The sequence below is a fragment of the Sinocyclocheilus grahami genome, unplaced genomic scaffold, assembly GCF_001515645.1.
Source record: "Sinocyclocheilus grahami isolate Dianchi unplaced genomic scaffold, SAMN03320097.WGS_v1.1 scaffold620.1, whole genome shotgun sequence".
NCBI lineage: Eukaryota > Metazoa > Chordata > Actinopteri > Cypriniformes > Cyprinidae > Sinocyclocheilus > Sinocyclocheilus grahami.
In genome coordinates this window covers 501,436-527,055 of record NW_015505799.1, presented here as the reverse complement: position 1 = coordinate 527,055, position 25,620 = coordinate 501,436, and the positions used below count along the sequence as shown (strand labels likewise).

The following is a 25,620-nucleotide window of genomic DNA, read 5'->3' as shown; positions in this document are numbered from 1 at the left end:
TTCAAAAAAACGCACACATCTAGACCGGGAGCTATTGTGACGTTGCTATTGCAGTTGAAAGTTTATTTTTATAACTTCCTTTTTTTTGTTGCTATTTGGCTGAAAATGTTTTGGATGTGCGCAATCATTGACCATACCATTTATGATTAATTACCACCTTTATACAATTACGTATTTTAATAAATTTTTTATTATAGCCACCATTGAAATGTTTATATATCAACAATTAATTGGAGTAGAAACATAATTATATCATTAAAAAGTTTATATAAAAGCTGCATATATGTGCAGTGTAAATGTTTATATTTGATTCAGGTTTATTTTTGGTGTCTTTTTTGGCTAAATGGAATCTTTAATTTTTGGTAGAAATTAATTTAGTTGCATCACTAGTAAGTTCAGTTTTATAGTTATTTTTGTGATTTGGAAACATATTTATGGGCATGTCACTTCCTCACATCGTCACACGCTTCACACCAAAACTTTTACATGCCCTAACTGTTTAATTGCAGTTGAATATAAATTACATAATCAATGCATTTGATTCTAAAATCATGCATTGATGCATTATTCACCCTTAAACATGAACTTTTATCCTTTACATCACACTGCCTGAACTGCTCAACTGAGCTAAATACCTGCACGTTAAGGTCAGGTACAAATATCTGCTAAATATTGGTATTGCACCATTTTAAATCTGTGCTATTTCATGTAACCCTGTAACACACGCAAACGCGCAGGCTAAAATATGTGTGGCCGTTTCATCTTTTCAGGATGTCAGTTTCCATTAATCACTTTTCAGGGTTGCTTGTGAGCAGAGATTGCAAGAGAAAACTGAAAGCAGACAATACAATGATAACATGTTCATAGATAGATCAGGTGTTGTATGATCTTGATGAGGTGTAGTCTCAAATATGCAGTGCGTACTCGTATACGAAGGGTGCCAGAGCACTTTGAGACACACAGAGACATGCAGATGTTTTCAGACAAACACACAGCACAGTGTTAGCCTGCGAGCTCAGGTGTCCAGACGCTGCTGCTGCTGCTGCTGCTGCTGCTGTCAGCCGCTCGTCTGCTTCCTCTCATGCTGTGGGCATGATGGTATTCATTCAGTCTCAACATAAACATCATGCAGAAAATGCAAGCAGCGCCCAGATGGCTGTTTTGTGTTAAAGAAATTGTTGTGATCTGAATCCAGCTGTGTTGTGCTTGATTTATGTGTTAAATGGCTTACAGATGCAAATATGTGTCTCTGATTGCACACTGACATCATATCAGTCCTACTGACACTGAATATTGACATTCATCTTTTTTTTCTCTGATTTCACATCTTCAAAAATTAAAATATTTCATAATGTCAGCATCAACAATACCTTTATTATTTACAAAAATAAAGAAATAACCATATTGTAATTTAGCAGAGTACTAAATTAAATTGACTACATGGACAGATGATATTAGATTAAAAACACTCCCATAATTTTCTAGTGTTATGTCAGTGAAAATTATTCGCCTCAATGCAAACGGATTAAGCAAACTTTCAGTTTAAAAAATTTTAATTAATTGCATGCATGATAAAATGTGCAAGAATTGTATCAACTCATTTTAATTAAATTGGACAAGCAGCAAAAACCCTTTTTCGAGTGTATATTACATGAGTAGACAGTGCGCAATGAATGCAGTATTGATTATTCTCATGCGGCTGGAATTAGTTTAGCAGTATTAAATATTAAAGTACAACTATAGATTATAAATGAATAGATCTCTTTATCAAAAGAAACCTGCAGGTGAATTTTGGGCTGCTTGTGACTGAAAATCAGTAGAATTCAGTACTCATTTCCTGTCCTATGTGTACTCTGTGTGTGTGTGTGTGTGTGTGTGTGTGTGTGTGTGTGTGTGTGTGTGTGTGTGTGTGTGTGCGGACACTCACGGGGCTCATTAATGAGACTGTTTTGGCTCATCTCAGTCATTGGCCAATTAGTACTGAATGAGACGTTTGTAAAAAAAGAATATCAAAGCGCCAAGGGGCTTTCAAACGCATCTCTTCCTCTATCACACCGCCTCACCTTCTCCATCACATCTCTCCGTCTCTTATGTCTCGCTCTTTCTCTTGCTCTCTCCTAATTAAACTGTGCGCGGTGCGCTCTGTATTTATTAAACTTGCGTGAGGTTTTGAGGGAATATTGAGCTCCAGGGCAGATATCTGTACCTCTGATAACACATAAAACTGGTGTTCGGGGAGACAGACAGACAGACAGCGAGAGCTTTTTTTGGGTGGAGGTGGATTTCTGGCGTTCTAAAAATAGCTCGCATCGGATGGGGGGTGAGATCAGATTGACGTTACCATGGTGACAGCAGGAAGGGAGACGATGGTGGCATAGAGGTTTTAGACTTAGATCAGACTGAGGAAAAGAGGAGAGATAAAGGTGTGGAAACAGGATTTGTGATGTGGTGAAAGATTGCTAAATTTTCCGCATCACAGCTGCTGTTGAAAGCACCGTGTCCGACGTAAAAGACAGCGGTGCAAGAATTGAATTGCAAACACCTGTATAAAAATCACAGACTGTGAATGTGGTTGCCTGGTTGCACATGAGCCTTTAAAGACTCCAAACTAGCTTATTTATGGAATTTGAGTTCCAAACCTGTATGACTTTTTTTTCTTTGGCAGAACATTAAAATATATTTTAAAGAAGGCTGGTATCAAACAGTTTTGGTGACCATTGGTTACCAATTTATAGATGAAAATCACTGAGACATTTCTCAAAATATCTTCTTTGTGTTGCACAGAAGAAATATAGTCATACAGGTTTGAAACAAAATGCGGGTAGTTAAAGAATAAATCTTTATTTTTGGGTGAACTATCTCTTTAATTATGAGTTGTTGTTGTTGTGTGTTTGTGTGTTTTAGAAAAATTGGAAAAGGATGCAAAAATTCTACTTGTATCATCCCTACTTCACTATTATAAATGACAACATTTAACCTTTTTTTTTTTTTTTTTTTTTTTTTGTTAGATAATTTCCATAAAATGAATTTAAAAAAAAAACTCCAAACACAGATTCTCCACAGATTTACATTAGAAAATGCTAAAAGCTTGTTTGAGAAAATTGTGGAGGGCAAAGATTACTAACATAAAATTGGTCAGTAATTTTTTATTTAGAAAAGGGTCAATTCAGCATATTTAAATATGGCAGTTTTCAAAATGTAATAACATGTTTCATATCTGCTATAAAATCTGGCATTAACTGACTCATAAATGTTGTTTCTTATGCTCAAATAGCATTAAAAGCATATATTCCAGGTTGCAGTCTCAAGCACACATTTCTAGACACTGACTACCGTTTGTTGATTGGCTCTTTTCCTTAGAAGGTGGGACTTATTCCATCATATTACACATTGCACTCTCTCCCATTCATAATAATATGAGTGAACCATCTTGGTGTATATGGATAATCATGTACTCAATACTGGTGTAGTATTGGTGGTTTGAAAACATTCAAAACATCAAATAATCCTAAATATTTGATAAACACAGAGAAAGGAAGACATCTTATACATGACTATCCATGAATTGTCAGTAAATATGTTGTCTTATAAGAGGTCATAATAAACCGTTTTATTTTCCTGCAGGCATTTAGACAACCATCGTCTGTGGGACCCGAATGATTTTGCTGTTTCCTGTTTCAGGATAATCATGTACTCAATACAGGTAAAGCGACCAGATTCTCACTTCATCTTTTTGCGTTACTCCTGTGTGACCGTTGCAGCATTTAATGATAATGGGGAGTAAATTCACTTATACAGCATGTGTAATGAAGTGTGTGTGTGTGTGTGTGTGTGTGTGTGTTTCAGGCCCAGCATTCTCACCATGTGATCCAGCAAGTGTTGTCTCACCTTGACACCCACAGTAAGAACACCCCGCGTGTGAGGGCAGGTATCGTTCAGGTGCTGCTGGAGACGGTTGCCATAGCAGCCAAGGGCTCCATCGGTAAGACTGAGTACTGATCATCTAAGACAAGCATCATGGTTATTACTGCTCCTACTTTGTGTGAGATTTACAAACCATTAACCCTAAGAATTAAACTTTGGCACGTAACTCATCCTGCACGGTATGTGCTACAGACATAGATGATAACTCAAATTGTGTGGCTTTGTGTGGAGAGATGTATTTGTCTGAGTGTTAAGAATTAAAACAGCTAAACAAATCCCATAGACTCACACAAACTGTGGACATTCACATTCTGGTTTTGAAGTAACCATCCTAACTTTGTGGAGTTTTTATTTATTTAATTTTTTTTAAGAAAATGTAAAAATTATATTTTATACATTGTTACGTTTACAGTACCGTTGACTTTTTAAAATGTTTTTGAAAGAAGTCTCTTGTGCTCAATAAGGCTGCATTTGTTTGATCAAAAATAAAGTGAAAACAGTACTATTGTGAAACATTATTACAATTTAAAATAACTGTTTTCTATTTGAATATATTTTCAAATGTAATTTGTGATGGCAAACATGAAAGTGTCATGTGATCTTGATATAAGATTTGGTGCTCAAGAAACTTTTCTTATTATTATCAATGTAGAGAACAGTTGTTCTTGTTCATATTTCTGCAGAAACCGTGATACATTTTTTAAGGATTCTTCAATTAATAGAAATTTCAAAAGAACTGCTTTTTTTGTAACATTAAAAATGCATTTACTGTCACTTTTAATCAGTTTAATGCACCCTTTTTTTGTACGGTTTAAATGTAAAAGTCTACTTGTTGCTGTTTTATTCTCATTATGTTAATTTCTTTCTTTTTTTAAATGTCATTCTGTTTGTTCTTTTGCTTGTGTGTAGATGCCGAAAATAACAAACTACATTTCCGCTTGTCATTTCTTCATCTCTTCTGATGTTCATTCCTCATTGTCTTTTTCTTTATTCCATGTCTCTTTCCTGAAATCAGTTTTTTTTTCTCACAGGTCATATTGCACATAATCAAAACAATGCTTACACGTTTCTCAGTCCTGTCTCTTCACCACCCAATCTGTGGTTGGGTATGTTAACTAACACAGCTGTCACCCAGTCAAAATCTTCAGGCGGTCACTAAACTGGGCGTGTGTATGGTGAACTAGTGCACTCATTAGGGGTCTGTCATGTGGTTTTTATGGTGTATAGTGACAAGTGACTGAAGGTTTTGAGGGTTTGCCGTGTAGAGAAACTGCAGTGCCCCCTAGCAGTGCTCTTTAGTTCCTGCGTCTAGTTTGAGTCACATGGTCTGATGTTTTTTTTAAAGGGTTAGTTCACCCAAAGATGAAAATTCTGTCATTAATTACTAACCCTCGTGTTGAGAAAACAAAAATAACGGCTTTATTCCACATTTTCGTCTCTACTGCTTCACTTGTGGACGCGTGTTCACGACAGTACCATGACGCGAGCATGTGGCTTGGTACTTTTCTGGACCTTGAACGTGGTAGTTACCTTGCTGTCTATGGGAGGGTCAGAGAGCCCTCAGATTTAATCAGAAATATCTTAAATTGTGTTCCGAAGATGAATGAAGGTCTTATGGATTTGGAACAACACATGGGTGAGTAATTAGAATTTTCATTTTTGGGTGAACTAACCCTTTAATGTGTTTTTTAAAGGGATAGTTCACCAAAATGGTAATTTTGTCATCATTTACTCACCCTCATGTTGTTCCAATTCTGTATGAGTTTTTTTATTATGTTGAACACAAAAGAAGATATTTTGCCGGTAGCCATGGACTTCCATAGTATTTTTTTCCATACTATGGAAAAATTACCAAAATATTTTTTTCTGTGTTCAGCAGAAGAAAGAAAATACAGGTTTGGAACAACATGAGGGTGGGTAAATGATGACAAAATGTTCATCGAACTATCACTTTAATATCACACAGTGATTATTCGGTAGGTCCAGACAGAATGTGATGTTTTAAGCATCTTCTGTGCTGCTTTTGAAGGAAAATCTGAACGATTCTGCATAATTACTTTTGTGCTGTCTGTGTGCTAATTCTCAGGTCCCACGGTCCTGGAGGTGTTTAACACCCTGCTAAAGCATCTGCGTATGAGTGTTGATTTTGAGCTGGGCGACGGTTCCCGCAGGAACTCCGCGAGCAGCCTTTCCTCCACCCGCACCAAAGAGAGCGAGGAGCGGATCGTCCAGAATGCTATCATCCAAACCATTGGTGACAGCTTGACATGCTCACTAAAATAAGAACTCTTGTTATGTCCAAATACTGAACCAATTCAATAAAATGGATTTGTGTGCGTGTCTAGGTTTCTTTGGAGGAAATCTTCCTGATTATCAGAGAGCTGAAGTGATGATGTTCGTTATGGGGAAAGTTCCTGTTTACGGCACGCCGTGTCACACGCTGGACACCGTCAAGATTGGGTAGGACAGTGTGTGTGATTCTACAGTCGTCATGGCAGTTGTAGTGTTTGGAGAAAGTTTAAGTGTGCATGTTAAACTGACACATGTAATCAGTGCGTCAAAAGTGCGTCTTCAGTGAGTGTAAACAGACAAATCAGACCTCGAAATATTGCGGTTACAGATTTAAAAAAAACTTTAGGCGCTGTTTTTTTTTTTCATTTGTATCTTTGTTTAGTTGTTTTTATTTGTACTATTCCTCTTTTTGTTCTGTATTGTACTGCATTACTATTTACTTCTCCTGAATAACTGGAAAAAATTCAAGTAATGTTTACATAATTGAGATGTTTTTGAAGGCTTTATGCCATAGTTTTAGTCTAATATAATAATCTCAAATAATATTTGTGATTCATCAAATAATAATCAAGATTTGTCAAATAATAAAGATCCATCAAATTTAATTTTCATTGATTTTGCTACCAACTTCTGAAATTCCTACTACTATACACATACTTTTTAGCGTGTATAGTTTGCAAATAGGGCGCGAGCCATTGTTTATATAAAAATGGAAACTCAAAATCATGTAAAGTTACGAAGCTACGAGAATACTTTTTTTGGGCAAAGAAAACAAAAATAACGGCTTTATTCCACATTTTCGTCTCTACTGCTTCACTTGTGGACGCGTGTTCACGACAGTACCATGACGCGAGCATGTGGCTTGGTACTTTTCTGGACCTTGAACGTGGTAGTTACCTTGCTGTCTATGGGAGGGTCAGAGAGCCCTCAGATTTAATCAGAAATATCTTAAATTGTGTTCCGAAGATGAATGAAGGTCTTATGGATTTGGAACAACACATGGGTGAGTAATTAGAATTTTCATTTTTGGGTGAACTAACCCTTTAATGTGTTTTTTAAAGGGATAGTTCACCAAAATGGTAATTTTGTCATCATTTACTCACCCTCATGTTGTTCCAATTCTGTATGAGTTTTTTTATTATGTTGAACACAAAAGAAGATATTTTGCCGGTAGCCATGGACTTCCATAGTATTTTTTTCCATACTATGGAAAAATTACCAAAATATATTTTTCTGTGTTCAGCAGAAGAAAGAAAATACAGGTTTGGAACAACATGAGGGTGGGTAAATGATGACAAAATGTTCATCGAACTATCACTTTAATATCACACAGTGATTATTCGGTAGGTCCAGACAGAATGTGATGTTTTAAGCATATTCTGTGCTGCTTTTGAAGGAAAATCTGAACGATTCTGCATAATTACTTTTGTGCTGTCTGTGTGCTAATTCTCAGGTCCCACGGTCCTGGAGGTGTTTAACACCCTGCTAAAGCATCTGCGTATGAGTGTGGATTTTGAGCTGGGCGACGGTTCCCGCAGGAACTCCGCGAGCAGCCTTTCCTCCACCCGCACCAAAGAGAGCGAGGAGCGGATCGTCCAGAATGCTATCATCCAAACCATTGGTGACAGCTTGACATGCTCACTAAAATAAGAACTCTTGTTATGTCCAAATACTGAACCAATTCAATAAAATGGATTTGTGTGCGTGTCTAGGTTTCTTTGGAGGAAATCTTCCTGATTATCAGAGAGCTGAAGTGATGATGTTCGTTATGGGGAAAGTTCCTGTTTACGGCACGCCGTGTCACACGCTGGACACCGTCAAGATTGGGTAGGACAGTGTGTGTGATTCTACAGTCGTCATGGCAGTTGTAGTGTTTGGAGAAAGTTTAAGTGTGCATGTTAAACTGACACATGTAATCAGGAATGTCAAAAGTGCGTCTTCAGTGAGTGTAAACAGACAAATCAGACCTCGAAATATTGCGGTTACAGATTTTAAAAAAACTTTAGGCGCTGTTTTTTTTTTTCATTTGTATCTTTGTTTAGTTGTCTTTATTTGTACTATTCCTCACACGTCATCGTCTCGAGTGCAGGCAAGACAGGACAGATTTCCTGAGCGGTTTCACTGTTTTATATGATTTTACTGTAACCACATACATGGATATAAAAAATTATGCGTAGATAAGAAACTGTTGGCTGTCTAAGTGAGTTTGATTCATACGTTGATGGTTCGAGTTGTTAATTACATGATGCAGTGAGCAGTTTAGCACCGGTTAATGATTTAATGCATGAGCACTGCTGTAGTTTATATAACAACACTCTCCTACAGCAGAATTTAAGTCTAATTCCTAGTCATAATAGGATGGTATCTTAGTTTTACCGGCAATATACAGTTTGTGATTGCATTTTATATGTCCAGATATGTCCAGACGTGCAGTCTACCAATAACATTAGAGCGACAGCAGTAGGAACGCCCACAAGCGTCTAGCGACATACAGCGAAAAAGTCGCTGGAAGTGTGAACAGGGCATACTTTGCTAGAAAAAAAATCACAGAAATGTTGCTAATGTGACCACACTTTAAGGCTTGTATCAGGTATCATTTCAGAGTTATCAGTCATGACTAGTGAATATATTAGACTTATATTCTGTCTCTGAGCTTGTTAGTAAAAACCCTCCACTCTCTCCTGGAGGGAGTTTCTGAAGGTTCCTAGACAGCAGACTGCATGGATCATAACATTAGATTACAGCTGCCTGTGGTGCTTTGTGTCCTTTTTCTTCTTTTTTTTTTCTAATGTCCAATTTTGTCTTTAGTCTGGTTTTAGACAGGGCAACTTTTCAGGCACTGTTGCCCAGCAACAGGCAGGAAATGGGCCGCAGGTTGAGTTGTACAATTGTTATTTTGGATGTCAACTGCTTTTGCTCTCCTTCTTCCACTTTTATTTTTATTTTATTTATTTAGTCATTTAGCAGACACTTTTATCCAAAGCGACTTACAAATGAGGACAACAGAAGCAATCAATTCTAGTATTAAAACAACTAAAAACAGAACCAAAACTAAAAGCAAAAACTTTATAAATACTACTTATAAAGAAATTAAATTTAAAAATAAAGAAATTAAATAAAAATGACAAATGCATACAACATTTCAAAACTTAACATTTAAATGAAAAACAAAAAATAAAGCTAAAAACAATTAAAAATATTAAAGAACAAAAGGTATAAGAGTATAATAATGATTCTAACATAACACTAAGCCAAACACCAAAAAAACAACTACATATATGTGTATGTACAACCACACACACATACATACATATATATATATACACATTTATAGATTCAATATATATATTATTGCATTTCCATTTAATTTGTTGAAGTAGTAAAATAATTTAAATTAAATAAAACTAAAACTTAATAAAAGACCTACACAGACATAATAAATTAAGACATAATTTAACTCAAATTAAAATAAATAACAAAAACAAATAATACAAATCAAACGACTTTGTATAGTTTATCAGTAATCCTAAAAAATAACACTGCCAAACACACATGCTATAAAACAACAACTTACTTACACATAGTAAGAAATGGTTATAAAAACGGAAACAGAAGTGAAACAAGTAGTAGGAAAGAGGAGAAATAAAAAGCGATACTTATCCTTTGCTGGTGTCCCTGCCCGGTGGAGTCGCACGGTAGAGTTACACTCTTTGGTCTTCACACGTGGAGGCCGCGGTAAACTAAGCTTTTTTTTTTATACCCGTCTAACAGAATACTAAATTAATTCAGCTGGACACACTTTTCTTAATTTTTTTCCACAACAAATGGCCAAGCAAGCGCAGACACTGACAAGATACGCGATACAGAACGAGACCAAACGCGGTATCAGCACGTCTCCACACAGTAAATAAAACAAGCATTTCCTAGCAACGACAACTGCACTAAACACTAATGAGACAAGTAAATACACTTACGAGCTGCTTTTAACTTCCGCTGATAAAGACTGCTTCTCTCTCAAAGAGTATTTCTTTACACTGTTTTCTGCTTGCGCTTGAACACACTTTCCTTATTTTTTTCTACAACAAATGGCCAAGCAAGCGCAGACACTGACAAGATACGCGATACAGATGAGACCAAACGCGATATCAGCACGTCTCCACTTGCCATTTCCACGAGCGCAACAGTGTTTCTAGAGTTACTAGTGTGAATATGTACTATAATGGTGGTACTGTTCATATCTGATGGATTCTTTCTGTGTGTTTGTGTGTGTAGGTTACGTCAGGGTTTAAGTGTAAAACGATTTGTGCTGGCCTGCCCATGGCGTTTCTGGAGCCATTATGCTCTATCTCTTTGATGGAAGACAGTGAACTACGGCAGCTCGTCTTGGAGATTTTGCACAACATCATTGATCGCCATGACAACAGAGCCAAACTCAGAGGGATCCGGTATGGATGCACACTTAACACCCTAAAGTGAATGTGTGAAAACTAGGGCTGTCAAAAGGGAATGCGTTAACACCTGCAATTAATTAAATTATTTAACACAGTTTTTAATGCTGTAAATGCATTTATTCAATTTGACATATAACTGTTTCATTATGTTCTGTGGGATTCGTAAAACCTCATTAAAGGAGCTGCAGCACAAGTGGGTTATTCATTTATACATCAAACCTAGATGGGATGTTTACCTTCTTTTTTGCAGAATTCCACTATTTTTGCGTGAACTACTCCTTGAAAGAATTATGAGATCAATCACAATTAAAAGACTTACTTGATTGACATACCAGTTTTATTTTTATTGTTGGTATACTGTTATAGTATTTATTAATAATTTGTATTAGATATTTTTATATATATTATATTATTATAAATTTAGTTTAATTAATTTTGTTGTGCTTTGTCATTTTCCTTAGTTTTTTTTTATAATAATTTTTATTTAAATTTTAGTAATTGCAGTGCTTCTACTTTAACATATATATATACTGTGTATATATATATATATATATATATATATATACAGTATATATCATTTTTAAGCCTTATTTCAATTAACGAAAACAACTTTTAAAGTTTAATAGTTTTAGTTAACAATAATAACATAACTCTGGTGCAGCAGTTTTAGGTGAGAGTGTGTGTTCTGATGCATCTGCCTCAGAATAAATGCTTACTGGACCATTTCCTTTGTGTTTGTGTGCAGGATTATTCCTAATGTAGCCGCTCTGAAGATCAAGAGAGAGAAAATCTCCAAACAGGATGTGGTTTTCATGAAAAAGGTACAAGACTTCATAAACACACACATGGAACCGCAGCCCTGAAACTGTTGATCTCTCTCCCTCCAGCATGGGCAGCAGCTATACAGACACATCTATCTGGGCTGTAAGGAGGAAGATAATGTGCAGAAGAACTTTGAGCTGCTTTTCACAGCTTTGGCATTGATCACTATTGAACTTGCCAATGAGGAGGTGGTGATTGATCTCATACGCCTGTCCATCGCCCTGCAGGTATGCTCACCTACACTGACATTTCTTCATTTAGCAGACGCTTGCATCCAAAGAGACTTAGCAGAAGCAATTTGTCCAAGATTTCCTATTTGTTATGCTAATCTGTGTTTTGATTGGCTGAAGGATATGGCCCTGGCCAATGAGGAGAACATGCCAATGTTTATTCGCTGTGGAATCATGGCATTGATTGCCGCATACCTCAACTTCCTCAGTCAGATGATTGCAAATCCCCCTTTCTGCCAACACGTCAGCAAGGTAAATGTGCGCACATGCTTATGGCACACACGTATCCTACATACAACATCCTGTAACTTCTTTTCTTCCTGTCAGGTGATTGAGATGAGAAATCTAGATGCTCCGCACCTTTTGCCTGAACACGTCTTCAGAGAGAAGTGTGTGTGAGTATTTCTGTGAATGTGTTTATTCTTAAGGAGAATATCAGTAATCAGCCAAAATTTGAGGGGTTTTTTTTATTTATCAATATCAGTCGATATGGGATAATTAATTATGCTTACCTTTGGCTTCATCTAACATTCACTTAAAGTTAATCTTTAAAAACGCTGATAATTTTCCTGTCAGGTGATTGAGATGAGAAATCTAGATGCTCCGCACCTTTTGCCTGAACACGTCTTCAGAGAGAAGTGTGTGTGAGTATTTCTGTGAATGTGTTTATTCTTAAGGAGAATATCAGTAATCAGCCAAAATTTGAGGGGTTTTTTTATTTATCAATATCAGTCGATATGGGATAATTAATTATGCTTACCTTTGGCTTCATCTAACATTCACTTAAAGTTAATCTTTAAAAACGCTGATAATTGAATAAAGCTATTAAATGTAATCTTTAGCTGAACTCAAAATAAATATCTATTTTTTCATGCCGTACATTACAATGTTGTGATTCTTGAATTTACTTTAGCCTTTAAAATGAATGATTTATTTAAAATGTAACCTTTTTTTAACCTTTTAATATCGGCCATAGCTTGAATCTGTTGATTTTATTAATGTATAATAACAATGCCATAACTCATTCCAGGTCTCTTTCCTTGTGTGTATCTGTATGTTTGTGTGTGTGGTTCAGGCTCCCAGACTCTTTAGACCGGGACGACGTTGGTTTGTATTTTCAGACGGCTGATCTGGCAGAAGCTCTGTCTGTACCTGGATATAACGTAGAGAGACTAGCTGTTCCGTACATACCGCAGGTTACAGGTAAACACTATTCTGTGCTGTTCAAGAAATCAGACGTTATCTGATTTGATTTAATATTAAATCTTAAATCTTAAGCAGCAACATTACATGCTAATTAACCCTATATTGACATTTAATTTTTTTATCCTTTTTTTTTAAATAAAAATATGAAATAGTTTTCTACATGTGAAATTACTTTTTTGCTGATTAGGCAATAATACTGTTAATTAAAAGTATAGCATTTCCCTGATCAATCAAATCACAGTGGGTAAAATATATATTTTTCTCATTGAATATTTAATTTCAGATGAAAATATGTCACATTATGAAAATAAAATGATTGTGAATGCCATTTCGTGCTGTCTTTAAGCACTTAACGCTGCAAAACACTACACATCTTTTGCCCGTATTTTTGGCCTGATCTGCTGCCTCTATGTCTAGTAGCTGAAAGTCATTGCTAGCCTGCAGATTTTGGGCAGTAGTAGTTTACAAATTTGATTCCATCCAGTCAGAGGATATGACATGTTTGATATTTTGAGCTGATTTTAATACAAATAGGTTTCATTTGTCATGCATATCCTAGAAACAAAACACGTTTCTGTATGAGTTTATGTTTGGAAAGTCTTGAAAGTCTGGTAGTGTTTGATTCTCAGTTTTTTAGTGTATGATGCCCAGTTTTTCTCTGTATCCACTTACAAATTCGACAAGTGTATGATGCCTAGTGTTTTAAAATCTGTCTTGTAGTGTATTCCAGCCAAGAACCTGGTGCTAAGATGAATCACCAAGTCCCTCTAAACCTCTAAAATACTAGTTTTACTGTTAATACTAACTTCCTGAAGATGATTTCTTGTCATATGTGAATTCACCCACTTCATTCACTGTTGCCTTCTCTCTGTCTGTGTGTTTGCACTGTAGTCCTTTACACGGTAGGAAAGATTCTGCACAGATGCAGACAGACATCCAGAGGTACCATCAGTGAGTTAGTGAGGTCACCTGTCCATGTGTGTGTGGATAGAAGGTTTAGTGAATAGCATGAAAATGTAGTTAGTTTCTCCCTAGCCCAACCATAAATTTACCACTGTTACATATGTCGACTTCCTCTCCTCTATAGCAGCCGTGACAGATTTCCTGTAGCTCCTGAATGTGTTGTTAAATGAATTTCTGCATTGGGATGAAATATACAGCAGGTATATTGTGTAATGAGATAATTGGTCCTGTTTGGTGTTTTGTATGCTGCTGTCGTCTGGACGGTTTTACTGGTAGGTTAAAGAGAAATCGCACAACGGTTTGAGCTCATAGTTCAGTAACTTGGGTCAAAGGGAGAGTGCTGATGAAGCATCATTTGACATTTTATTGGAATTTTTGGACCTCACTTTCAACCTGCTGAACTAGAGAAACCCTTTGAGTAGAGGGTTTATTTTACACATAAATTTGGTCACAGATTCCAGTGCTGATTTGATAAATAGATATTATTATTAATATTACAAAGAATTGGTGAGGTTTGAATTAATATTAATTCATATTAATGGCACAGTTATATTTAATAAATATAATATACAGTATATTTATATATAATTAAAAATTATACTTGTACAATGTACTGTATATAAAATTGTTAAAGTTTTATTCATTTCTTGTGGTGTAAACTTATAATAGGAAAACATTAGTTTGTTCATCCTTAATATAATGCGGTTATAATGAGGAAAAACAAACATGCAAGGGATGTTTTGATGGAATGTGAGTGTATACTGTATTTGTTTCCTGAAATGAGATGTTTATGGAGTTGGTTTACTTCTGATGTGTCATCAGCACTCTTGCCTTGAAACTCTCACTTTTACTTATGAATTTTTGTTTTGAAACCTGTTTTGCTGTGATTGCTGCCTGTGTTTGTGTGATTTGCATTTCCTTCTGTTTAATAATGATTTCATGCCACTTTGCCTCAACATTACGTTCATTAAACATGAGCAGTCAGTGAGATTACACTGGCTGGCTTTGGGAAATTCACCTCCCTTCATGTATAAGAGGTGAATTAAACCCATATATCACAAATGCGAATACTGTGTTTAGTTATCCAGATCGAATATGTGCATGATCAGAAATATCTGAGGTCTCAAAGCTTCCACCATTTATGTCAGTGACTTCTGTCCCACAGATGAAGATCGACTGCCCCGTAGGAAGAGTTTTGTCGACACTATTTCTCTCCAAGTTGACATCCTTTCCAACAGCTTGCCTGATCAGGTACACTGGACACAATTTAAACATGCTTGAGTTGTTCATCATGAAGAATTAGACTAAAGAACATATTTGTGTGTTTATCCTGTAGTCTCAGCTTGCAGAGGAGATCACGTTTGAGACCCTGAAGAAGGCCATCGGTACGTGTGGATTATACTGCTCTGTGTGTGTGTGTGTGTGTGTGTGTGTGTGTTTGTGTGCTAGCGTCTGATGTCGTTCCATCTCTCAGATACCACAGGTCTGGAGGAACAGGAGAGGGAGAGGAGACGGCAGGTGATGGAGAAGTTCCAGAAGGCTCCGTTTGAAGAGATTGCCGCCCACTGCGAGTCCAAGGTACAGCATGTGTGTTCTGCCAATCAGCTTGTTTGCATTTAAAACAAAGCACTGGGGAAAACCAAGAATGTGCCAATGTGATAACAGATAATTTTTTATAGTTTTAGCCCAATAATCTATGTATTGGCATGCATGCACTATTGTTCAAAATTGTTTTTTGTTTAAGAAAATAAATAAAAAATTGATTCAACAAGGACGCATTAAATTGATCAAAAGTGACAGTAAAGACATGGATAATAGTACAAATAAATGCTGTTCTTTTAAACTTTATATTCAGTATCTTAGAAAAAACTGTGTCAAGATTTCCACAAAAAATATTAGGCAGCACAACCATTTTTAACATTGATATTAAGAAATGTTTCTTGGGCAGCAAATCAGCATATTAGAATTATTTCTGAAGGATCATGTGACATTGAAGACTGAATTTAATGCCTGCTGAAAATTCAGCTTTGCCATCACACGAATAAATTACATTGTAAAATATATTCAAATAGAATATAGTTATTTTTAACTGTTTAATATTTTACAATATTATCCTTTTACTGTATTTATGATCAAATAAATGCAACCTTTCAAAACCAATGACGCCAAAGTTTTGAATAGGCCAATATATAGTAATATTAGATACAAGTAAATATAAATAAGGTTAGTTTTTGTAAGACATATTTACTCTACCAAACTCTGCATTGAATAAACCATTTCCTGTCAAAGTGCAAAAAATATGGGGGTTTGTTTAAACCATTTCTGACTTTTCCTGATTAAAGAACTCTTTTTAAGATGTAAGATGACATTACACATCATTGGCATATTAACCATAATTGGTGAAAGATTGTGTTGTGGTAATAAGGAGCCCGTTGACGCAGCATTTGAACTTCCTGTGTGTGTTTTCAGGCCAACATGCTGCACGATCGCTTGGCTCAGATATTTGAACTCACCATTCGGTATGTTGACGTTTCATAAAGTAGAATATTTACTTGTTATAATGTTTGTCATGTAATATTTTTTCAGTGTGAAGAACTGATATTTGATTGGTTGTTTTGTCTATTCATCTCTAATCAGCCCTCCCCCGAGCCCATCGGGCACCGTGACGGTGACGTCAGGCCACGCCCAATACCAGTCTGTGCCAGTCTACGAAATGAAGTTCCCTGACCTCTGCGTGTACTGAACCACGGCCTTTCACCTTAACTCTATCACACAGACTCAACCTTGACATGTGACCACTGACCTTTATCACACTTTATGTGTGTAAACTCACCTGAGCCACTCATCTTCATTAGACATCTTTCACTATGAACGTCACTTACATTCATGTCCAGCAGAAAGAAGGGGTGCAGACTGGACGGCCACTTCATGCCTCTATTCTACACCAGTCAGCACACAGAGCTTTACGACCAGCTGTCCAGTCATACACCAGCTCTGTAGAATCATGTGAATCGTATGTGTGTGGTTTTCACTTTGATTCTTGCACTAAACGGCAGCTCCAAGAATCAAACTGAGTCTTTTAAACACTTGATTCTTCAGCTTCTTAATCTATTGATTCAAAGGAGTCATTTAGAAAATGACTCACTCTGGATTTATTAAGGGAACTTAATTGCTAGCATTAGCTTAAGTGCTAGTTTATGTTCATTAACTCTCATTTCTAAACCATCATCAGCAGAGAGATTTGAACATACGATAGATTTCTGCTCGCTTAAATCTCTCCTATATAAATAATTATAGTGTACAGTATCGCACAGTATAGTATAGGCTATTTTTGACAAATATATATATATATACTTTTAGATGAAATGATTGCTGATAGTTGCAGAGTGTTATTTGTATTCTGTTTGCATGGCTTAGCCAATGTTTCATTGCAAACGTTTGTGAGTTTAGGCCTTTATTAATCTACAATTAGCCTTTAACTTCAATGTTGTGGATGTCAACGGGGCTTTTGTTCACCCAGAGTTCTTAGTGATCACTATGCTCTCCATTTTGCCTTCACTGTATAGAGAAACCAAATCATTTGCTTTTCATCACCAAAGAGCTACGCACTTCCTTTATGGCCACACACGGCTGCCAATCAAATCTTGAGCCAATCAGAAACTGAATTCTCTTTGAGGGCGGGAACACCACAGTGTTCTTGAACTCAAACCTCAGAACAGTTTCTAGAAACCCGGGGGCCGAAAAATGATGGATTATCAGTGATAAAATGATCTGCATTCATCAACCAGCTGTTTTTTTTATCGAGCCACAAGGACGTTGAAATGCTTTTCTGCTTTTCAGGTGACTTCATTCATCTACCTTGGACAAAATAAAAATGTGTGTGACTGTTAGATGCTGAAATACTTTGCTGGAAATGTTTCACATCATCTGAGCTTCCTGTGGTGAGAGCTGTGATCAATTTCAGTTGCTTTTAGCTGGTAGAAACGTGTCTGTGCGGGACCATTTAGGACATTTTGGTTGATCCTGAGGTGCTTTTCATGGTTTCTGGGGGTTTGTTGTCATACGATTGCCTTGTCTTAGTTTTCTGAATGTATTTATGTGGATGGAACGGCAAGTGAGCGAACAGGTGTTTATTCTGCAGATTTGTATGCTGATTATGGATTCTGTAATGATGATGCAATGCTGTTGCCATTTTTTTGGCCTGAGAAATGTTTCAATGGTCCGACTTTGTGTCCAGAGACTTGCACTGCATTGTGGGATTTGTACACACATAAGGTAAAGAATGAAAGCATTTAAAGGTCAAACCTCAGAGATGGCTTGTTCTAAATGCTCAATAGGATAAATTTCATGTCTCATATATTTTCCATAAAATCTGAGTTGATGGCAGATTTACTGCCTTAATTCTGATCTGTCTAGTCTATTAAAGAAAGTCTGAAGTGTTAAAGAAAGGATTTCAGTGACAAAATGTTAGAGGACACTAGGAAATAGTCAGTAGTTGACCTTGTGCTGTTGTGTATTTCTCTCGGTAACTTGCTGCATTTCAATAGAAGTTGCTTTGCGATAATATGCGTAAAAACTATTTAATGCTGTGAAATCAGGCACATTATTTCTGTAGAAATATAAAATCATAAATAATTCCTAGATTAATGTAATATATTTTTGGTGTAATATAAAATAGGAATGTGTTGTTTCTCTGACACATCATCTGTAATGCACCTTTAGAGATTTGTCTGTGTGTGCATGTCAAAGGGATTCAAAGGGGTTGTTTTTACATCAGTGAAGGGAAATCTTGTTAAAGGTCATACTGTAACTGCTAATATAATTTTTAGTGTAATTCACAATATGTTTTATTTTCATCCACAGTGGAACTTTACGGTACTTTAGTATTTATCACATGGTTTGTCTGAAACTGATCTTTAGTTCGGTTTTATCTGTAACTTGACTGTTTTTTTTTATTATTTTTGTTCTGTTTTATGGGTGAGAAGTAAAGAATAAGATAAGTTAGGTTTCAGGTTGATGGTGATGCGTCAATATGAACAGAAATGGTTTTGCAGTCTTCCGTGTGAAGATAGTCCAGAGGATAGGCATATGTCTACATGCATCACGCTAGATTTGAAATGTGTAATGGTATGAACCACTGCAGTGTTGAACAGATTATAAAACGTTACCATGAAATCTCCAGGTGTCAATTAGCCATATCCAGGTTTGCGGTCTGACAGTGTCTGCCACATTAATGTGCAATGAGATTTTATGGACGAGATCTTAAAGTCTTAATAAATATTTTTTATTTAAATAATGTTTCTGTTGTTTTTTGTAAATTCTCATTACTGTAATACAGTAAAGAAAAGTTATTGTTGACCACAACTAAACAATGTCAATTAAATATCAGTCTGTGCAACAAAAAAAAAAAGTTCCCTGACTTATTCTCGGTGGATTTAAGTACAGACTAAGTATCCACTACACTTAAGGCCATGATTTTTTTCTAATTAAAATCATTGATTGCACGTCCAGGGGTTTCTAATGATCTTAATTGAAGCCTAATGAACCTCACGTAACTGACTGCACTTCTGCTCTACTCTACTTTACTCTGTTTTGTTCTGTCTGGAATTCATCTGGGTCCGTCTGTTATATTTTGTTTTGTATTGTTTGGTGTGTGGATTTAGGTGGGAGGGGTTGGCCATGGTACCTTGTACTGCGTGTCCACATGGAGTGCTGTGTTTAATATTACTGATTTTTCACGAGTGTGTGTCATGGGTATTGAGTGTGGGGTAGAAATCTGAGGGTCTTTGTTGGCCACCTCCCCCTTTATTTTCTCATTGTATGGTACTTGTTTTATAAGTTACTGGTAAAGACATGTGATGTATTGAGACCTGGTGTGAAGTGTTGTATGTTAATAAAGTGACTTTTGTTTATACCCATTATTATGCTCACCCTGTCTTTTGGCAATGAACCTGTGTCCCTTTGTTTAGGGCTGTTATGTCCCGGTGTATTCCGGGTGGCGTAGTCAACTATAGGATTTCTCTTATTATTGGTAATATCCCAAACTCCTGACCACTTACTGCCACACATGCATATAGGTTTGCTTTCAGCTGCACTAAAGCTTTCATTTGTCTTTTTAAAACATCATGTGAACAGTTTAGTCTGACTGAAATTGTAGCAGCCAGTTTTGTGAAGTCAGACTAACAGACCAACGTAATGCAATTGTAGCTTGGCTTTGTGCAGTATGAATACAAGGTAATCGGACTACAACTGGCTTCGGCTTTGTGCAGATGTGATGAAAAACAGAGGTGACGTACATTTAAGATAAGACATTATAGGGGGAGAACTTTTTTTTTCACTCAGATTTTAGGATATTTCATGTATGTTTTTGTCCATTTCTCTGTATATTTCTCCCCTTCAGAGTCACCTTGCTGCTGCTGCAGATCTGACAGTCCAGCAGCCTCCAATAAAGACCAGGCAAAGAGCGGTGGCGCCCGTCTCCGGACCCGGTGAGACTCTGGGAGACACACAAATACACACACTGTACAGACGCGTATGTGCAAGAGTGTTTGGAGAATAACCATGTGTATTGCAGCATTGTACTGTTTTCTTGGTAGGTATGGCTAGTTTTAAAGTTTGTTTTAAACAAGTTTTTATGCATAACTTTCGTTTAATGTCCAGCAGGATTGATTGCACATCCAGGGGTTTCTAATGATCTTAATTGAAGCCTAATGAACCTCACGTAACTGACTGCACTTCTGCTCTACTCTACTTTACTCTGTTTTGTTCTGTCTGGAATTCATCTGGGTCTGTCTGTTATTTTGTTTTGTATTGTTTGGTGTGTGGATTTAGGTGGGAGGGGTTGGCCATGGTACCTTGTACTGCGTGTCCACATGGAGTGCTGTGTTTAATATTACTTATTTTTCACGAGTGTGTGTCATGGGTATTGAGTGTGGGGTAGAAATCTGAGGGTCTTTGTTGGCCACCTCCCCCTTTATTTTCTCATTGTATGGTACTTGTTTTATAAGTTACTGGTAAAGACATGTGATGTATTGAGACCTGGTGTGAAGTGTTGTATGTTAATAAAGTGACTTTTGTTTATACCCATTATTATGCTCACCCTGTCTTTTGGCAATGAACCTGTGTCCCTTTGTTTAGGGCTGTTATGTCCCGGTGTATTCCGGGTGGCGTAGTCAACTATAGGATTTCTCTTATTATTGGTAATATCCCAAACTCCTGACCACTTACTGCCACACATGCATATAGGTTTGCTTTCAGCTGCACTAAAGCTTTCATTTGTCTTTTTAAAACATCATGTGAACAGTTTAGTCTGACTGAAATTGTAGCAGCCAGTTTTGTGAAGTCAGACTAACAGACCAACGTAATGCAATTGTAGCTTGGCTTTGTGCAGTATGAATACAAGGTAATCGGACTACAACTGGCTTCGGCTTTGTGCAGATGTGATGAAAAACAGAGGTGACGTACATTTAAGATAAGACATTATAGGGGGAGAACTTTTTTTTTCACTCAGATTTTAGGATATTTCATGTATGTTTTTGTCCATTTCTCTGTATATTTCTCCCCTTCAGAGTCGCCTTGCTGCTGCTGCAGATCTGACAGTCCAGCAGCCTCCAATAAAGACCAGGCAAAGAGCGGTGGCGCCCGTCTCCGGACCCGGTGAGACTCTGGGAGACACACAAATACACACACTGTACAGACGCGTATGTGCAAGAGTGTTTGGAGAATAGCTTAACGTAATTTACCCATGCAGGACATGTTCTTGGATGAACATCCTGCTACAACATTACTATAACGATCGACCAATTAGATTTTAGGAGCAGGGTTATCATCAACCAATCATTTTCCTCTGATTTCACTATAGGTTATGAACAAGTTTGGACCCTTTTCACATATCCAGGGTTCTCGAAGTGGAAGCAGTCATAGTTGGGTAAACTTTTATAGTATTGAAGAGAAACTACAACAAGTATAATTAACATAAATCTATACTTTTTTTTTTTTTTTTTTCCCCCCATTTGCCCCAATAGCAAAAGAGAAAATCCACAATAGCACATGTATGGCTTCCCAAAAGAGGAAAAAAATACTGATTATGTTGGTCAGAAGAGAGCAAGATGTCAAATTTGCTGTGATAGCCGTTGTATTAGTAAATCTAATCAGTTCTCACGGAGTAATTTAATACCAAGGTTATAAAACTGTATATAGTGTGATAAAATTTGTGGTAAACAGTAGTATTGTGGGAACTCGTGGCCTAATGGTTAGAGTCAGACTGGTAATCCAAAGGTTGTGGGTTCGAGTCTCGTACCAGCAGGGATTGTAGGTGGGAGGAGTGAATGTACATGCGCTCTCTCATGCCCACTGCTCCGAGGGGGTGTTCACGGTGTGTGTGTGTGTGCACTTTGGATGAGTTATGATGTAAATAACTGTGGAAACACTCATCACAGTCTGTAAAAAGGGTCAGTTTGGTTGATATAAGGATATACAGCACTCCTGCTGAGCTGTAGTGGTCAATGACGGTGAGCGATCCAGGACAGGACGGGGAGGTTTCTGGGGATGAGGTGCTGTTTCGACAGCAGCCTGGCCTGATGTTGTGGTCCGTGTGTGAGGAACCGTAGATGTGGTCTTGTGGTTCTTCGTTGGTTGTGCAGCTGTGTGAGCTGTTGGTCTTGGTGATCCGTTGTGAACAGGAGGTTTAGGGAACAGCGCTGGAATGATCCACGTGGATGGACTGGCCTCTCTGACACTGGATGGGATCACGGTGGTTTGAGTACTGTCTTTCTCGTGCCTTTCATCCTCTTGAGATGGTTTTGTGTTGGCTTGTGTTTGAGTTTTCAGTTTGGTTGTGCTTAAGTCGGCAGGTTGTTGTGCGCTGCTTTCCTCACTCTTGTTTACTATTAAATCACTCTCTCTGTCAGTCTCTTTATCTTCCTCACTCTTTTTCTCTTCAAACAATATCTTTGTCCTTCCTTTCATAAATGGAAGCTGCACCAAAGTAGTTGCTGCTACTGTGTTTTTATTGGTAGCTGTTGGTGGGGTTGTTTTGGGATGTGAACTGATTGGTTGCTATTTTAGTGGGTGTGGTCATTAGAACTATATAAGCTGTTGAATGTTCTTTTGTTTGTTACTGTCATTTTCTGTTCCTCTTCTTTCTCCTCTGGTGACTCTTTTCCACTGTTGTGATGTGTAAAGGTGGGCTGACATGCGGTTTAGCGATGCCGCTTAGGTAATTAGTAGTAGTATGTGCACCGTGTGTGTGTGACAGGTTTTGAAGTGTTGCTTGCAGCTGACTGAAGTCTCAATCACTCTCATCGTCATCCTCAGATGAATGATGGTCAGATTGTGTGTGTGTGTGTTTATGTATGTATCTGGTAATTCTGTGACAGTCTGTGATTCTGTTGTTGTGGTTAGTGCTATGCTAACAGTCAGCTTATCTGTCATAAAACCAAAATATTACAGTCAGAAAACATGCTGGATGTTTTAATGAGGTCATCTGCATATGTGGTTTAAGTATAAGGCATGCTTGCTGTGTGTACTTTGTTTAGGGCTGTTATGTCCCGGTGTATTCCGGGTGGCGTAGTCAACTATAGGATTTCTCTTATTATTGGTAATATCCCAAACTCCTGACCACTTACTGCCACACATGCATATAGGTTTGCTTTCAGCTGCACTAAAGCTTTCATTTGTCTTTTTAAAACATCATGTGAACAGTTTAGTCTGACTGAAATTGTAGCAGCCAGTTTTGTGAAGTCAGACTAACAGACCAACGTAATGCAATTGTAGCTTGGCTTTGTGCAGTATGAATACAAGGTAATCGGACTACAACTGGCTTCGGCTTTGTGCAGATGTGATGAAAAACAGAGGTGACGTACATTTAAGATAAGACATTATAGGGGGAGAACTTTTTTTTTCACTCAGATTTTAGGATATTTCATGTATGTTTTTGTCCATTTCTCTGTATATTTCTCCCCTTCAGAGTCACCTTGCTGCTGCTGCAGATCTGACAGTCCAGCAGCCTCCAATAAAGACCAGGCAAAGAGCGGTGGCGCCCGTCTCCGGACCCGGTGAGACTCTGGGAGACACACAAATACACACACTGTACAGACGCGTATGTGCAAGAGTGTTTGGAGAATAGCTTAACGTAATTTACCCATGCAGGACATGTTCTTGGATGAACATCCTGCTACAACATTACTATAACGATCGACCAATTAGATTTTAGGAGCAGGGTTATCATCAACCAATCATTTTCCTCTGATTTCACTATAGGTTATGAACAAGTTTGGACCCTTTTCACATATCCAGGGTTCTCGAAGTGGAAGCAGTCATAGTTGGGTAAACTTTTATAGTATTGAAGAGAAACTACATTGTTTTAGTCCTCATTGATCTTTTTTTAAACATTCTTAAAAATATCTATCTGTGCAGAACAGTATTGTTTTTGTTAACAAACTCCAACCATTAGAAATTGTTTGTTAATTGAAATAAAGTTTAAATTTAAAATTGTCCAATACATGTAATGTCCAATACAGTTTTTCACCGTGTATACTTGGAGAGATAGTAGGGGAATTTACCGTTAACCATTTAACAGGTTTTTACTGTAGCATTTTTACAGTCTTTTACCATTAAATTCACGGTCATTTTTTTTACAGCGAGATTGTTCTTGCACATGTGGGTGTATGTGTACATTTATATCAAATTATATTTGTGTGCATTTGTATTAAAATATGCACTTTAATATAAAGTGCGGGTTTGTTTTTTTACACACTCCACTGCTCTGCCTGTTTTTATTTCTAATATCTTTTCATCAACTGCATAGAGATGCGGCTAACAGACAGAAAGAGGAGTCAGAGCACGCGATGAGTATGTGTGTGTGTGTGTGTGTGTGTGGACTCCACTAAAGTTAATAAATCCATTTAAAATCTTTCTACCCCCTCCTGAGTCTAATTTCATCCGCTTCCCATCTCTCTCTGCGGTCGAGTGTGTCTGCAGGCTGTGTGTGCGCGCGCGGTGTCCCGTGTGTTTGCGGTGCTGCAGTAATGTCCGCGGGACAGAGTCCGGTCTCACACCGCAGACTGACCGCGAACTCCAGCACTGACCGCAGGTCATCAAACACAGCGTACAGCCAAGTGAACCGCACACCCAGACATTCTGTATGTATCGCAACCACAACATACACCTATTTAACGATAAAAGACTGTGTATGTGGTTTAATATAGGCTATATTATAAAAATTAAATAGATAAAGTTTACGTATATTTTCTCTTGGGCATTTGTTTGATTATGTTAATGAAACTCACCAATCAAAAGCTCGTCAGAACTGAGGTCACTTGTTTCTGGGCAGAAAACGGCAGTACCAGAGATAATTGGTCGTAAATTACCGAGTTTAACATAGGTAATGATAACATTCCCCATAGCATTCCAATAAACTGAATAATCGCATTGTAGTGTAATATTATATCAACAGAAATATAAGAATGTTTGCCCAAATAAGATAAGAAAACTATCTAGCACATAATGCATATTTTAAATGGCCAATAACTTTTCTTAGTCTCACTATTTTTTTTGTTGTTGTTGTGAAAAATCTGAAACATTATAAATTCAGTTTCACTACAAATTAACCTAAATATTTTTATTTATGCAATAAAAATTAATCAGTCTTTAAAAAAAATGGTTGATGAACTTAATTAAAATTGTTGCTACAGTTTCATATTAAAAGTATTTTTGTCCATGATTGAATCTTA

At 37.1% G+C, this 25,620-nt stretch overlaps 1 protein-coding gene across 1 annotated transcript in view; it reads left to right on the top strand.

The window, feature by feature from the left end:
- The window catches only part of LOC107557794 (protein EFR3 homolog A-like), a 43,840-nt gene extending 24,563 nt beyond the window's left edge, over nucleotides 1-19,277 (top strand). The window contains exons 9-28 of the mRNA XM_016241333.1: nucleotides 3,625-3,703; nucleotides 3,847-3,982; nucleotides 6,011-6,178; nucleotides 6,270-6,384; nucleotides 6,500-6,504; nucleotides 7,670-7,837; nucleotides 7,929-8,043; nucleotides 8,137-8,158; nucleotides 9,025-9,090; nucleotides 10,489-10,661; nucleotides 11,413-11,488; nucleotides 11,555-11,716; nucleotides 11,840-11,971; nucleotides 12,047-12,114; nucleotides 12,795-12,922; nucleotides 15,054-15,139; nucleotides 15,225-15,273; nucleotides 15,363-15,466; nucleotides 16,358-16,407; nucleotides 16,526-19,277. Of these exons, the coding sequence (XP_016096819.1) occupies nucleotides 3,625-3,703; nucleotides 3,847-3,982; nucleotides 6,011-6,178; nucleotides 6,270-6,384; nucleotides 6,500-6,504; nucleotides 7,670-7,837; nucleotides 7,929-8,043; nucleotides 8,137-8,158; nucleotides 9,025-9,090; nucleotides 10,489-10,661; nucleotides 11,413-11,488; nucleotides 11,555-11,716; nucleotides 11,840-11,971; nucleotides 12,047-12,114; nucleotides 12,795-12,922; nucleotides 15,054-15,139; nucleotides 15,225-15,273; nucleotides 15,363-15,466; nucleotides 16,358-16,407; nucleotides 16,526-16,631 (2,008 nt within the window). The 3' untranslated portion in view covers nucleotides 16,632-19,277. The remainder of the gene's footprint in view (nucleotides 1-3,624; nucleotides 3,704-3,846; nucleotides 3,983-6,010; nucleotides 6,179-6,269; nucleotides 6,385-6,499; nucleotides 6,505-7,669; nucleotides 7,838-7,928; nucleotides 8,044-8,136; nucleotides 8,159-9,024; nucleotides 9,091-10,488; nucleotides 10,662-11,412; nucleotides 11,489-11,554; nucleotides 11,717-11,839; nucleotides 11,972-12,046; nucleotides 12,115-12,794; nucleotides 12,923-15,053; nucleotides 15,140-15,224; nucleotides 15,274-15,362; nucleotides 15,467-16,357; nucleotides 16,408-16,525) is intronic.
- The last annotated feature ends 6,343 nt before the right edge of the window (nucleotides 19,278-25,620 follow it).